The sequence below is a fragment of the Tamandua tetradactyla genome, chromosome 17 (genome assembly GCF_023851605.1).
Source record: "Tamandua tetradactyla isolate mTamTet1 chromosome 17, mTamTet1.pri, whole genome shotgun sequence".
Lineage (NCBI taxonomy): Eukaryota > Metazoa > Chordata > Mammalia > Pilosa > Myrmecophagidae > Tamandua > Tamandua tetradactyla.
Window position 1 is genome coordinate 49634015 of NC_135343.1, and position 13882 is coordinate 49647896.

Consider the following 13882-nt stretch of genomic DNA (forward strand, 5'->3'; position numbering starts at 1 on the left):
CCTTTTGTTTTTTCCATCTGTCTGTTGGCTCCTTAACTCAATCTTCCAACTCTTCCTTAGTATCATATTTTGAAATCTCAAGATCCCTTTTTTTATTTCTCAAAATTCCATATATATATACTACCCTTTTTATGCTCTAGTCTATGGATTCATTCCGTGTTTTCTAGCAGCATCTGTTCCCTACACATTTCTCCTGTGTGTATTCATTTTTCTTTTCTATGTTTTAGGCTTTTCCAGGATATCTGCTAACCCTTGGCTGTCTGCTTATGGTTGAGTAGGGCACTAAAAACCTGATTGGAAGCCTTGAACTTGTGGGAAGGGGTTGTCTCCAGAGTTATCTAGGTAGACCTTTTTGGGAGTCCCCTCCTCCATGCCTCTCTCTTGGTTGAGTCAGATTCTCCAGAGACACAGCTCCCAGTCTCTTGCTTGGAGGGAGTCTGCTGCCACTGTTCTGGTAGCCATGTGGAAGAAGAATGGCATCGGGTCTCTGTGACTGACACTGCATGTATATAGCCATCCTATCCTGCTCCCTCCCCCACTTCCTGACCCCTTCCACCCCAACCCACACTACAGTGCCTGCCATTCCCACAGACCGGAAAACTCTCCAGATAATTAATCTCTGGATTTTTGTGGGTGTGGAAAAGGGGCAGACAGCCAGTGAGGGGAGTGAGGAAAGTATATCAGGGATTTAACTCTGAGAATAATTTTCACTAGGTTCTCCTTATTTTAACCACCCGCCTTGACCCCCAATTGTTGAGGTACTGGATCTGCCAACTCTTGAGCCTTTGGATGATTCTAAGGGGTGAATTGTAAAAAAATTTAAAAAGCCATCTAAACCACGGGCATAGCCCAAATATTCCTAAAGAGTGGGAGAAAGATCAAAGGTGATGGTGGAGTTATACAGGGAAGATAGAATTTAACAAATGAATATGACTGCTGAATCATTATACTGATATTTCTTTTAGTCTCCAGTATCTTGGAGCAGTCAGAAGTAAAAACCTAAAATTGTGGAATTGTAATCCATACCAAATTCTGAATTCTGTTCTCTAACTAATTGTTGTGATGTGCTTTGAACTTTATTGCTTTATGTATGTTATTTTTCACAAAAAAGAAAAAAAAGTTGATTGTGATAATAAATACACAGCTATAGGATGATATTGTGAACCACTGATTGTAGACTGTGGATGATTACATGGTATGTGAATATATATCAATAAAAAAAAAGTCAACTAACTGATTCTGTAAAAACAAAACAAAACACACACACATTTCTTCTACTAACAAAAAGCTGAAAAATTCCAGGAAAAAAACCCCTGAGATGTGAGATGAGTTACCAACTCAAAGGTTTGTTCTTGCTGGTTGTGTTCTTTCCCTTCATGCAATACATTTGACAGGGGAAAAAAAAAAGGAATTCTGCACTAAGAATTAGTAAACTTCATAAATGTTTCTGAACATCCTCAATTATAGTATGTGACAGATAAAAATCTTGAGGTTCCAAGTGCAAGCATAATGAAATTTAATCAGAAACTATTACAGTAGTTTAAATCAATTTGTAGTTTTGAAAGAATTTATAGTATTTTTCATTCCAAGAATGCAAGACAGGTCTCTCAGTCCAATTTAAAAATGCAGACATATAAAACACATTTTCAATTAAAAATTCAAAATTCAGGGAAATTTACCAAATCTATTTATGGTTAAAAAAAAACAAATTTCATATGCAATAACATATCTGCCATTTATATAAAAAACAAGAAGTTATGTGTACACATTTATATAGATAGAGAAGATGTTTGAAAAGATAACATTAAAGTGAAAACAGCAGTTATCTTTGGGGATAATAGTTGCATGAGAATGCTAAATGCTTTTCAGGAATGGTTTCAATTTTCCATATGAGACTATTCCTGCATGATCTGTATAATTAAAATTCCGTATAAAATTTTTTCATACTAATAATTCACGAATCTTCACAGCAGGAGAAATAACACACCAGACTGTTAAAGTATATTACATGCAGCTTCAAAAATAAAGGTGGTGATAATGTTAGAGGCCACGTGCCCAATCCTATAATATGATCAAATTTTCTCCCTGTTTTTCTTTTGGTCATTAATTTGAAAATCATATATTTAGGGTTGCTCTTGAATTATTTAGCAAATAGATTAAAGAAAAATTACTAGTAAACTCTGACCTTAAATTTTCTTAGTTTCTCTACCCAATTACCTTGCCTTAGACTTTACTCAATTATACAAATTTTTATAAGATTTTTGTTAGTCTTACATTCTGAGTTTATTTAAAATATCTGTTTCCTTTCTAAGGTTATGACCAACGACAAAAACCATGAGAAATAGTAACTGTATAACAAGTAATGATTGCAGTACAACAGAAATATCATACACAAAATTAAAAGAAAAATGGCAAAAGAGGAAAACTTTACAAAACAGGACAAGCAAAAGATTAATACCTTTAAAATATAAATGTCTTACAAATCCATAAGAAAATGAGAGTATTTCAAAAAGAATTACAAATGACCAATAAAAATGTGTTCACTCTTTAATAGCCAAAGCAAAACAGCAATTAAAATAAAATTTTTCACCTTATCAAACTTGCAATTAATTTTTTTAAAAAGTACTGATACTTACTGCTGGGAGGGGTTCAATGACACTGTTATACATATGTTGATAAAATAAATTGATATATATTTCTGAAGGGCAATTTGACAATCAGTTACCAAAAGCCTTAAAATGCCTTAATCATTTGTATAATTAACAAATAATTCATTCCAATTAAGAATATCATTATAATTTCCATTTTCAACTTATCTGAGTATTTAAAATATCTGTTTTATTAAAATGTCTATTTAAGACATAGTTAAAGATGAGAAAAGATGTTTCAGGTAAACAGTTAAAAGATTTCTTCAACTCCCTTTTTAATCTGGAAGATAAGTCAAAAGAATCAAAGGGAAATTGAACTCTTACTGCTTCTGTGTGCTTAATTTCTTCCAACACCTCAGAGTCAGGAGGCCTCTCCCGACTGTACATGGTCTATAGAATGTGGGGGTTGGGGAATGGGAGGATGGAGTCCCGCTTTTATCACCTGTCCTACCGCTCCGTTACCGGAAATGAAGAAAAGGCTACTGCACTAGCTTGTTTTCAAGCCAGCAACTGAGTGTGACTATATTAAAATCTCATTTTAATACTTTTCTACAACAATTTACTTAAATTTCTTTAATTACTGATTTAAGATGGTCTAGATGATATTTCTGTATGAAGGATTCTGCTTGTTTCAAAGCTTTTATTTTCACCAGAATAAGAATTATATCTTTGACTTCATTCCTGAAAAACAAAACAAAAAAGCATTTCTCCCCTTAAAAATGCAATTGTACAGAGACCCAGTGCTGAATTTATGACCTAGTCATCAGTGGTTAATTTAAAACAAAGGTATACCTTAAACAGCATGAAACATAGAGATGCTTCCTTCTCAGCATAATTATAAAGCTTACATACTGTTTGACTATTAGTAGCTGTATTTTTGCAAATATCGATGCAAATGACTGCAACAAGTGGAAGAGTAGGGATTTAAGCATCAAGAATTGAAAGAGTGGTGTACAGGACCAGCTTGTATAGGCTGTGATGGCATGAGCCATAGGCGGAGGCAGAGCACTGATTCCACAGACAACATCGTGTGATAAATCTGAGCTTGTTTTTCTCCTGGAGAGGTAGTTTACAAGAACATCACTGTATTTAAGTGCCTAAACATCTGGCACCGTACAACAGATGTGAGCAGAACATCATGCAGCAGATCTGTACACAGCAAATGCTGAAGACTGTAAAAATGTGGAAACTTAAAAAAAATGCTTAAGTTTTTGATTTATGGTTTTAATTCTAAGTATACTGTGTTATAGTTTTCTGGAAGTGCTTTAAAAATATCAACTAACATGCAAGGTATGAGTATAAAATGGTGAGTAATTCCAAAGGTTACATATGAAAATATCCTGTAACTATATAGTATTCCAGAGTCTCAACAAATTTTTACAAGTACAAGTACTCCAAAAATTGCTGAAAGCATCGTAAAATCCTTGAACTATGCTTATGAAAGAGAAAATAAAATATGCCTTACCTGAATTCAGTTTTAGATAATTTATGTGCCGATTGTAATAAAAACTGGATGAAGTTTTCTAACTGGGGAATAGACGTATTCATGGCAGGATTTTCAAACCACTGTTCTGGTAGACATGCTGCTACCTGTAAATCAAAACACTTCTGGATCACAACAATGACAGTTATTATCTAAGGACTTCTGCCAACATAATGTCATGCAAGTGGAGTATTATTCTCTCGTTTTATAGTTTGTGGTTAAATAAATTTTTAAGAATTTTTCCTATTTGCTTTGTTAGGGACTAAAGACTTTTTAAAATATCATATTTTACTCTTTATGAATACTCTCTAGTTATACTTCTTCTATACTCTTACATTCCTGAGCCATTAAATGTGTACAAATAGAATTTAGAACTAAAAAACAAAAGGCCTGAACAGAAAACTGTATAACTTCTATAAAATACATATATTCAGTACTAATTCACAATGAGAAATTGGGTGATCCATTTACAAAATTAGCAGTAAGAAGTCTAGTAAGCAATTCTAACATAAACAGTAAAAAAAATGTTTATGATCTTTTACCAATTTAATACACTGCTTTAAATGTTCCTGGCAGCATATTTATTCAATGCATAAGCATATGATTTTTCCTTTGGAGAACAAAACCAAGTTTATCTAATTTAATCTTATCCTAAAGGCAATACATGGTTTGGGGGAAATTTGTAGTTAATAACAAAAAATGTTAAGGAAAAATAAAAGGAAAAAAACACAATGGAAGGAAAAAAAAGAAGGAAGGGAGAAGGGGAGGAAGAAAATCTGAAATTGTACTATTCACAGAAATTCTTGAATAAACAAGTTATGCTGGAGGTTGTAAGCTTAGTATTTTATAGAAAATAGAAAGTTGTGAAAAAAAATTAAAATGTACCAAATATATATTATAAAATATACTTAATCGGAGTTCTGGAGAGCATTCTTTCTAAAATAAAGTGAATGGTCAGAATTAAACATATAAATGATGAGAAAGATTTATCTTATTTTTGTATTACCTTTTTCAACTGTTCAGAAAAAAATGCGGACACACTGTGACCACCTAGAAGGTTTACAAGTTTCATTATGGAAATTGTATCTCTTTTTTTTTCTTTAATTTTACAACCAACCTTTATTGGTTTGGAATCTAATGTCATTTGTTCTTGCTTTCCCCTTTTATGTCACAAGTACTTTAGGACTTAAGGTCACATTTTCTTGACCTGGTCTTCTAGGCATATTTTACGGAAAGGGGAGCGTAAATATACTCCCCCCCTCTCTGCATCTTCATCATAGACCACAAGGTCAAAGGGGACTAAACTGGACCTTAAATACATAATACGTATGATGATTTAATTTTTTACATATGACGTTTAAAACTGCATGATATAAAAACTATAGAAAAAACATGGATGACAAGGAACTGCTGTATAAAGTTTTATATTTTATTTTTTAAAATTTTATATTATAAAGTGAATATGTTCCTATGTTTTAAAAATTTCTTCACCATGACTTTTATTTTATGGATGGACCGTAACGATTTTTGGACATTTACATGGTTTCCAAGTATCGTCTTCTATTATAAATAGTGCTGTAAGGCTTTTTGTATTTAAATCTAGATGTGCATCTTTGACTTTTAACTTAAGATAAATTCCTAGAAATGAAACTGTATGCCATAGGGTATGAACTTTAAAGGTTTCCTATATATTTTGGCATAATAACAATAAAAGCTGATTCCTAGACTGTTTCCTGGAACTGCAGCACTGCACATTTGGTGAGAATGGTGCCCCTGGAATGATGCGGGGCTGTTGTTTTCGTGTACTTTTGTAAACACTGGGAATTATAAATAAAAATAACAAAAAAATTATTTGCCAGCATAACAGGTAAATTTTTTTACTATCTAATTTGCATTTCTCTGATTATTAGTCCTGTTAACCCTTTTCACATGTTTGCAAGTTATTTTGAAATAACCTTTTTTTTTTTTCTTTTTTTTTAGTGAATTGCCCATAAAATGGTCTGTTGGCCATTTTAATTGGAGTCTTTCAATTGTCTACTGATTTGTAAAAGCTTTTGATAAAACATGAACCCTTGGTATGTATTATACTTTTATTTCTCTGTTCCTCAACTCTCTTTCCTTTTAACTTTTTATTATAGAAAATTTCAAACATATACAACAATGGAAAGACTAGTACCATGAGCTCCATCTACCTATCTTCCAGTAATTGTTCAAACAATGAACAATTAATCATTTTTGCTTTAATGTTTTTGATCCAATGAAGTTTTAATTTTTGTCAAATTATTTTTTTCTCTCATTTACTTTTTCTTTTAAGTTTAGAAAGGATTCCACCCTCAGATACAGTAATTTTAAGTTTTACTTTTTACATTTACTTCTTTTTACCTGAAATTTATAATGGTGTATATGAGAGGTGAGGATCTAATACCTTTCATAAACAGCTGTCCCAACATTAAGTAATTTTTCCTTTCCCTACTGGTGATACTTTACACCAATAAACAACTTCTTAGGTTAGGTATCTGGTCTTTTAAACTGATGTCTATTCTTACGTCAGCACCACAATTTTAATTGTTTTGCTTTTCAAATAGATATAATAACTGATTTTTTTTTAAATAATAAAATTAGAATCAATTTCTATACAACTTACCTGATTGCACTTTTTAACAATATCTGGCCCTGTCAGGGCATTAAGAAGAGCTATAATAAGGTAGCGATTTAGCAACTTTTCCAATCCTAGCTCTTGTAAGGCCTCATCTGGAAGGAGTCCATTCCAAAGAAGAATATTGCTGAGGAGCTAAGATAAAACATGAAGTGAATATGCATCTTTTCTCCAAAGGGAAACTTAATGGTCTCCAAGAAACATAAGTGATGGTCAAACATTTTAATGTTACAAAACCTTTCTGAATAAATTCCCAATCTGACTTCAGTGTTATTTCCTAATCAAATTTTCATCTTTTAGGATAATCACGTAAAATCTGACTCAAATAACTTCACATTAGAGTCCTTTTAGATCAATAATTTTCTTCTTCAGTCCAACTTCTACCAGACCCAGGGACCATTGGGTAAACGACCACAGGACCCCAGAACTCATCAAGTCCTGCAGTCAAAGCCAGTGCAATGCTGAGAGCTTCATTTCTTTGATACGAAAAACAAGATTATTAATAACCTGTAATTTGGAAATAATTTAGATAAAATACCCATAATACATTCTAATAAAATAAATATTGGTTGCCTTTAGTGCTCTCTAAATCTAGAAGTTTCAGTGAACTTTATAGTATTTTCCACTTTCTTTCCAGTACTTTGTTACTCGAAGTGCTGAACTACTTCCAGCTTTACTGGCACACACAATACTTTCCATACCTCAAGTCATTGTTCATGTTGCTCCCTCTTCCTGGAGAGCCTTTTTCCTGACACAACATGGCAAATGTCTATTTATCCTACTGAAACTGTTCTTGCTGACCTTCCAATTGTCAAACTGAATAAACATTTTCAGTCTTTCTCTTAATTCTCTTCAGTGGCATTTAGTACCCTTGTCTTTATTCTTGAAAGTCCTTCTTTTAGTTTCCCTAATGCTATTCTCCCGTGATCATTCTGAGGCTCCTTTGAAGATTCCACTTTTTTTGCCCACCTCTCATAATTACGTTGCCTAAGGTTCTATCTTCTCATGCTTCATCTAATCTTATTCATGACCAGGACTACAGATACTGTCTGAATGTGTTTTACTCCTGAATCTCTAGTTCAGCTCCATCCCCTGAAATTCAGACTCATATGTACAACTGCCTTTAGACCTCTGTACCTACACATGTCCCACACAGATATCCGCAACTCATCACGTATAAAACAGATCTTACGTTTCCTCCCAAACTTTCTCTTCTCCCTGTGTGCCCTACAATGTCTCCAAAGAATGCCATCATCAGCTACAGGTCATCACAGTCAGAAATTTGGCTACCACCCTATACTACTCACATGCAATTAATTACTGATCAAGTCCTTTCAATAAATACTTCATCCTAAACATCTTTTGAACCCAACTTCCCCATACCATCCCTAACACCACTGACAAGGCTAATGACTTCACCCTTTATTTTTCAAGCCAAGGATTAGCCAACTGTGGTCTTTAGTTCAAGTCAGATTGCTGCCTATTTTGGTAGAGCCTGTACTCTATGAATGGATTTACATCTTTAAATGGTTGGAAAAAATCAACAGAAGAATATTTTGTAGCATGTGAAAATTATATGACATTCAAATTTCAGTGTCTATAAATATAGTTTCATTGGAACACAGCCATGCTCATTTAATTATGATTCATCTATGGTCATTTTTGGGCTTCAATGAAAGGGCTGAGTAGTTCCACCAGAGATCACATGGTTTACAAAGCCTAAAATACTTACTATTTGGCCTTTTACAAAAAAAGTTTGCTGATCTATGCTTTATAGTAAGCTGGGTTAAAAAAAAATCTATATTTTTATTTTTTGCAGTTTTCTGCTTACCTTTAAACCTGACCAGAACTGCCTTTCTTGGAACTTTGAATGTGGTGATGTTTTGTCTTCTATGGTACTTATTTGAAACAAGGGAAAGAAAAAAGGAGAAAAAAAATGTAAATTATAGTTAATCTTTCAGAACCAAGACCTAAAAATAGTTTTTTTTTTTAGGAACCAAACTAAGCCTTAATGGGATGTAAATGGAAGTGCTCTGGTGATTCCTATTAAAACTATAAGTGCATATATATTTTGACCCACTAGTCCTATTTCTGGGTAAGCCTCCTGTAGATATACTTGCACTTGTACAGAATATGTGTATAAGATTATTCACATCATTGTTGATAATGAAAACCATTCACATATTCAGCAGTTACAATACATCTATAGGACGGAATAATATGTAGCTTAAAAAAGAATGAGGAAACTTCACCTCTATTATGCCATAAAAAGATAGCAAAAATATAGAAGTCAAAAAGGTACAAAACAGTAGTTATAAGATTTACAAAATACCCCTTTTCTGCAGAAAGGAGGGACAAATAAGATTACAGCACATAGTATTGTACTGGCATGAAGAAATTCTGGAAAGATAAACAAACATTAATAAATGACTATTAAGCATTGTGTACGTTTGTATTTAGAGGAGGAAAGGTAGAAACTGGGTGAGTGGATGTCAAGGTAGGAGAGATAAAACTTTCATTTTAAATATAAATAAAAATAAACACACTCACATTCTTGAACCATAAGGATGTATGACTTATCTACAAACTCACAAAACAATCTTAACCAGCACAGAACTTTTACATGCAGACATCTCTTCATGATTCAAAATGTTAAATCTATCATCCAGCTATGCAGAAAGCTTAGTGATTCCTTTTTCCCCTTCCATGAAACTTGTCTATCTTGTGAGTACTCACTGGATAACTACAACTCATAAACCATTACATCATAACTGATGTCTTTTTAGTAACCGTAAGAACATGTATTAAATACTACTTGTTTCCTAAATAAATACAGAATTCAAAGTTATAGTTTCTGGCCCTTAGTGGCATTCTAGGCCTTATACTTTCTCTGTTCTGTTCTAAGAATTGACTTCATCCTCGGAACATCCTGGGAGAGAGGAACTGAATTTACGCTCATGTTACTAACATAAAAAATATGTAGGAATTGTTAGATCTGGACTTCAGAATCTGTGTTTCTAACCATTGTACAATGACACTTCTCATATTCCTAGGGTGCCATAAAAATGTACATCAAGTGTCCGGCCTATGGTAAGTGCCCAAGAAATATCATTTGGAATCTCAATTTGCATCTTAATTAATAGAGTATATATAGGTATGTTTTGAAAGTACTTAACATAATTTCTTTGGCATTACATTCTTAAATTCATATTACTTGACTTGTTATTTCAAACAACCTAAAAATTAACAGTTTTTTTTACCTCTTTGGATACAGAGGAATAAACACATCATCTTCTACTGCCTTCTTTATTCTTGAGACAATGGATTTAAGTAAATCCTAGTATTTAAAAAATTGAAAAGCATTAGTGATAGTCACAGGTGGAAACAGGTTTATCAACAAGAATTTTAATAGTAGTGAAGTTTTATACATGCTCACAGAATCAGGTGTTAGAAATAACTACTGGGTGTAAGAGAACTTTATTCATCCATGTTGTTGCATATGGCTATAGGTTCTTTATTTTCATCGCTGTATAATACTTTGCTGCATGAATACAACTGAAGGGACATGTAGATGGTTAAGTTTGGGGGCTATTACAAATAATGCTACTATAAAAGTTCCTGAATACATGTCTTTTAGTCCACATGGATCCACATTTCTAGTGGGTATATACAAAGAACTGGAATTGCTGGGACACAGGATGTGTCCATATGTTCAATTTTGTAGAAAATGACAAACTTTTTCTAAAGTAGTAGTATTCCATTTACACTTTCACCAGCAGTGTATGAGAAATGTTCCCCTACATCCTTCCCCAAACTTTTTTTTAATGTTTACAATTCTGATGGGTATGTTGTCATATGTCATTTTGTTTTTATTTTCATTTCTCTTGTTCAGTAATGTGATGTTGAGCAAGTTCTCATATTCTTATCTGCCATTTGGACATGCCCTTTTGCTAAGTGCCTAATTAAGTTGCTTGTCTACATCTGTACTGTTATTTTGTATTAGGTTCTTTCCTTCTTATTGGTTTGTAGAAGGCTTTCATACTCTAACTATGTCCTTTGACCCAGTAAATTCACTTTGGCAAATTCATTTTATCGTTTTTATGTCAAAAATTGGAAATGACCAAAATATTCAACAATGGGGAAATTTAAGGACACCATGTTTTATCAATCTGCTGCATAAAATTATTATCTAGCTAAAGTTAATGAAGACGGTAATACAAGCAAATACTTACTGAGCTAATGTTAAGTTAAAGTGGCAGGATACAAACTTACACGTCCATTACGATTGTAACTCTGAAAAAGGCTGAATAAAAATATCCTACAATGGTATCAGTACTTTTACTAGGATGAAGAGATAATAGGAGTTAAATTTTTTTCATCAATTAAAAAAAATTCTATAATGATATTATTTTTAAAAAAGAATCCCCATTTGAAAATTAAAATAACATACTACATACTAGAAAGTGATTTTTAAATAGTTAATGTAAGTGTGTATAGCACAAATAGAGCTGTTATGTATCCTATACTAACAAATTACTCATAAATGCAGAATTCAATAAAATATTTTTCATAAAAAGTACATCTAACCGAAATCCTGTTTCTTTTCCACTTAATTATCTGTAATATATTCCTCAAGTTTCATATATCAATATTTAATTAACGGGGTGGTGTGATGGTGGCTCAGTGGCAGAATTCTTGCCTGCCATGCCAAAGACCCGGGTTCAATTCCCGGTGCCTGCACATGTTTGAAAAAAAAAATTAATTAACAATACAAACAAAAATTCAAATTTACTTAATTTCCTAAACACTGTGAATTCTGTTAAAAGAAGAATCATTTTCTAGATAATATCTTTACAAAGCAGTATCTGTGCTTGTATAAGTTATCGAGTTAGATGTGTGTGCTAGAAAAGATACTTATGTTTTCTTCATGTAATTCAAATTATTTTGAATACCAAACAACGAATATTTCCATATTGTTTAAATTTGTTTCTTAAAATTAATTCTCTAGAAAATGCTAGAAAGGACATTACTGAGTCAACTAACAAGAGTGGAATATAGAATAGTACTAAATTTACTGAAGTACATAAGGTACTATGATTACGTAACAGAATAGAATATCTCTACTCACAGCAAATATGCAACTTACTCTTATTATAAATATGTGTATATATAATGGAGAGTAAATGCTAAAGCAAATGGGAAACAATATTAATGACATGCATCTGGGTAAAAGGGCATTAAGTATGTATACTATTCTTACTAATGAAACTTTAAGTTTGAAATTATTTCCAAATAAGTGTTTAAAAACAAAATAATGGAAAACCTAAACATATTTTAAAATGCTGAGTTCATCAACTTTTTTCCAAACATTAAAATATGTTGTTTATTTGGTGATTAAAATAAAAGTTCTCCAAACACTAATGTTTTAACAAGCATTCTGAAGTATACATTTGGGCTTACACAAACATACCTCTATATACACAAGTTAAAGTAGCTCTGTAAAGGCATTTATAAGCTTTATCCAGTGGTTTTTACACTGCTCTGCATGTCCATGGACGTACACCTGGGTGATTTGTGCAGGGACTGGGGTGCTCAGGAAAGAAGTTTGAAAATCATTGATCTATATGAACATCTGCCTAATGTGGAGGTGCATTTTTACATCTCTACTAACTGGTCATCCAACCTATGCCTGGAATATTTCGTGACAGGGAATCACTATCCCTTGAGGCCATGCATAACGCTGAATAGGTTTTGACTATGAGATTTCAGTTAGTAATGAGGAGCAAACCTCTCTCTCTTATACCATTCCTTGGTCCTAGTTTTACTCTTCTGTCCTTGTCAAGACTGGGGGATGCTACTGGCATCTAGTGGGTAGAGGTCAGGGATTCTGCTAAACATCTTACAGTGTACAGGACAGCCCCCCACAAAAAAGAATCGTCGGGTCCAAAAATGTAAATAGTGCAGAGGTTGAGGATCCCTGGTGTAGTGTACCCTCCTAATAAGGCAAAGAACCCATTTTCTGCCTTCACAGGGGGAGGACTTCTAGAATTAAAATTTCCCATGCAAACCTTCATGAGTGAACCCAAAATACCGCTGAAAGGCTTCAGTGATTACTTAGAGCCAGGCCTGCCACTTTCTAGGCAAGTCATCTTTTATAAATGATTTGACCCTACTGGGCCCCCGCTTCTTCAACTGTAAAATAATTAAAATTAATAGATTTCAGAGGGTTGTGAAGAGAAGTGTGAAATGTGCAAGTATTTTATAAATGATAAAACACTTTTACATTTAGATTGTAATTATGTAATCATATAAAGACAGAAAATACAGGATTATATATCTGCTCTCCTCTTGGCTCTTATGGTTCTATGTTCTGTAACAACTGAATAAATCTATTCCTTCCTTGAACATAAACACCATCTCCCTGAATATCTTCTTTCCTTTAGTCTAAGTATCTCCAATGGCTGCAATGGTTTTCATATCTTACCTGTGCTTTCATTCTGTTGGAGATATACCCTTTCTCCATCAACTGCCTCATATTCAAATCTTATTCTTCAAGTCCCAGCTCAAATGCCACCTCTAACATACATTCTCTCCTAACTTCACTGCTGAAAGTAACTTCTTTCCCTGCCTCTCCTCTGAAGTTTCATAGCACTTTATCTGTGCTGCTCATAAGAACGCAATGTGATCAGTGAGATGACACAAGCTTTAGAGGAGGACTAACCAAGATTCAAATCCTACTTTCTCATTGTTACAAGTGTGAACAAGGTTTTGAAACTCCGTTTCTTCATCTGCAAATGAGGCCACCACCCAGTTTACATAAGGTTGTTGGGATTAAGTGAGATGACACAGGGAGAAGATCTGACCAAGTGCCTATCACATAACAGGAATTAAAAAATAAGTGCTCCCTGTCTTCCTCACTTTTCCTTCTTCACTTCTCACTTCCTATTTTAAATCACAGCTCATGTACCTATCTTGTTTCCTTTAAGACTACATACTTCTTGAGGGTAGAATCATGTCATATCCCTCTTATTCTTTTCATTTTCCTTCTTTGTGACCCCACCGCAAGTGTTAAGTTTAATAGTATTTGCAATTTGA

The 13882-nt window shown here is 33.3% G+C and overlaps 1 protein-coding gene across 4 annotated transcripts in view; it reads right to left on the bottom strand.

Moving 5' to 3' along the window:
• The window catches only part of GCFC2 (GC-rich sequence DNA-binding factor 2), a 61641-nt gene that overhangs the window by 12526 nt on the left and 35233 nt on the right, over positions 1-13882 (bottom strand). Inside the window, exons 13-17 of one of the 4 annotated variants that reach the window (XR_013164401.1) lie at positions 10048-10124; positions 8619-8685; positions 6776-6922; positions 4114-4238; positions 3230-3329 (exon numbers count right to left, since the gene is read on the bottom strand). Coding sequence is in view for 3 of the 4 variants with exons in the window: in XM_077134692.1 (XP_076990807.1) it covers positions 3212-3329; positions 4114-4238; positions 6776-6922; positions 8619-8685; positions 10048-10124 (534 nt within the window). In the remaining variant the exon portion in view is untranslated. The other 3 variants (XM_077134692.1, XM_077134693.1, XM_077134694.1) reach the window with 3 other exon arrangements.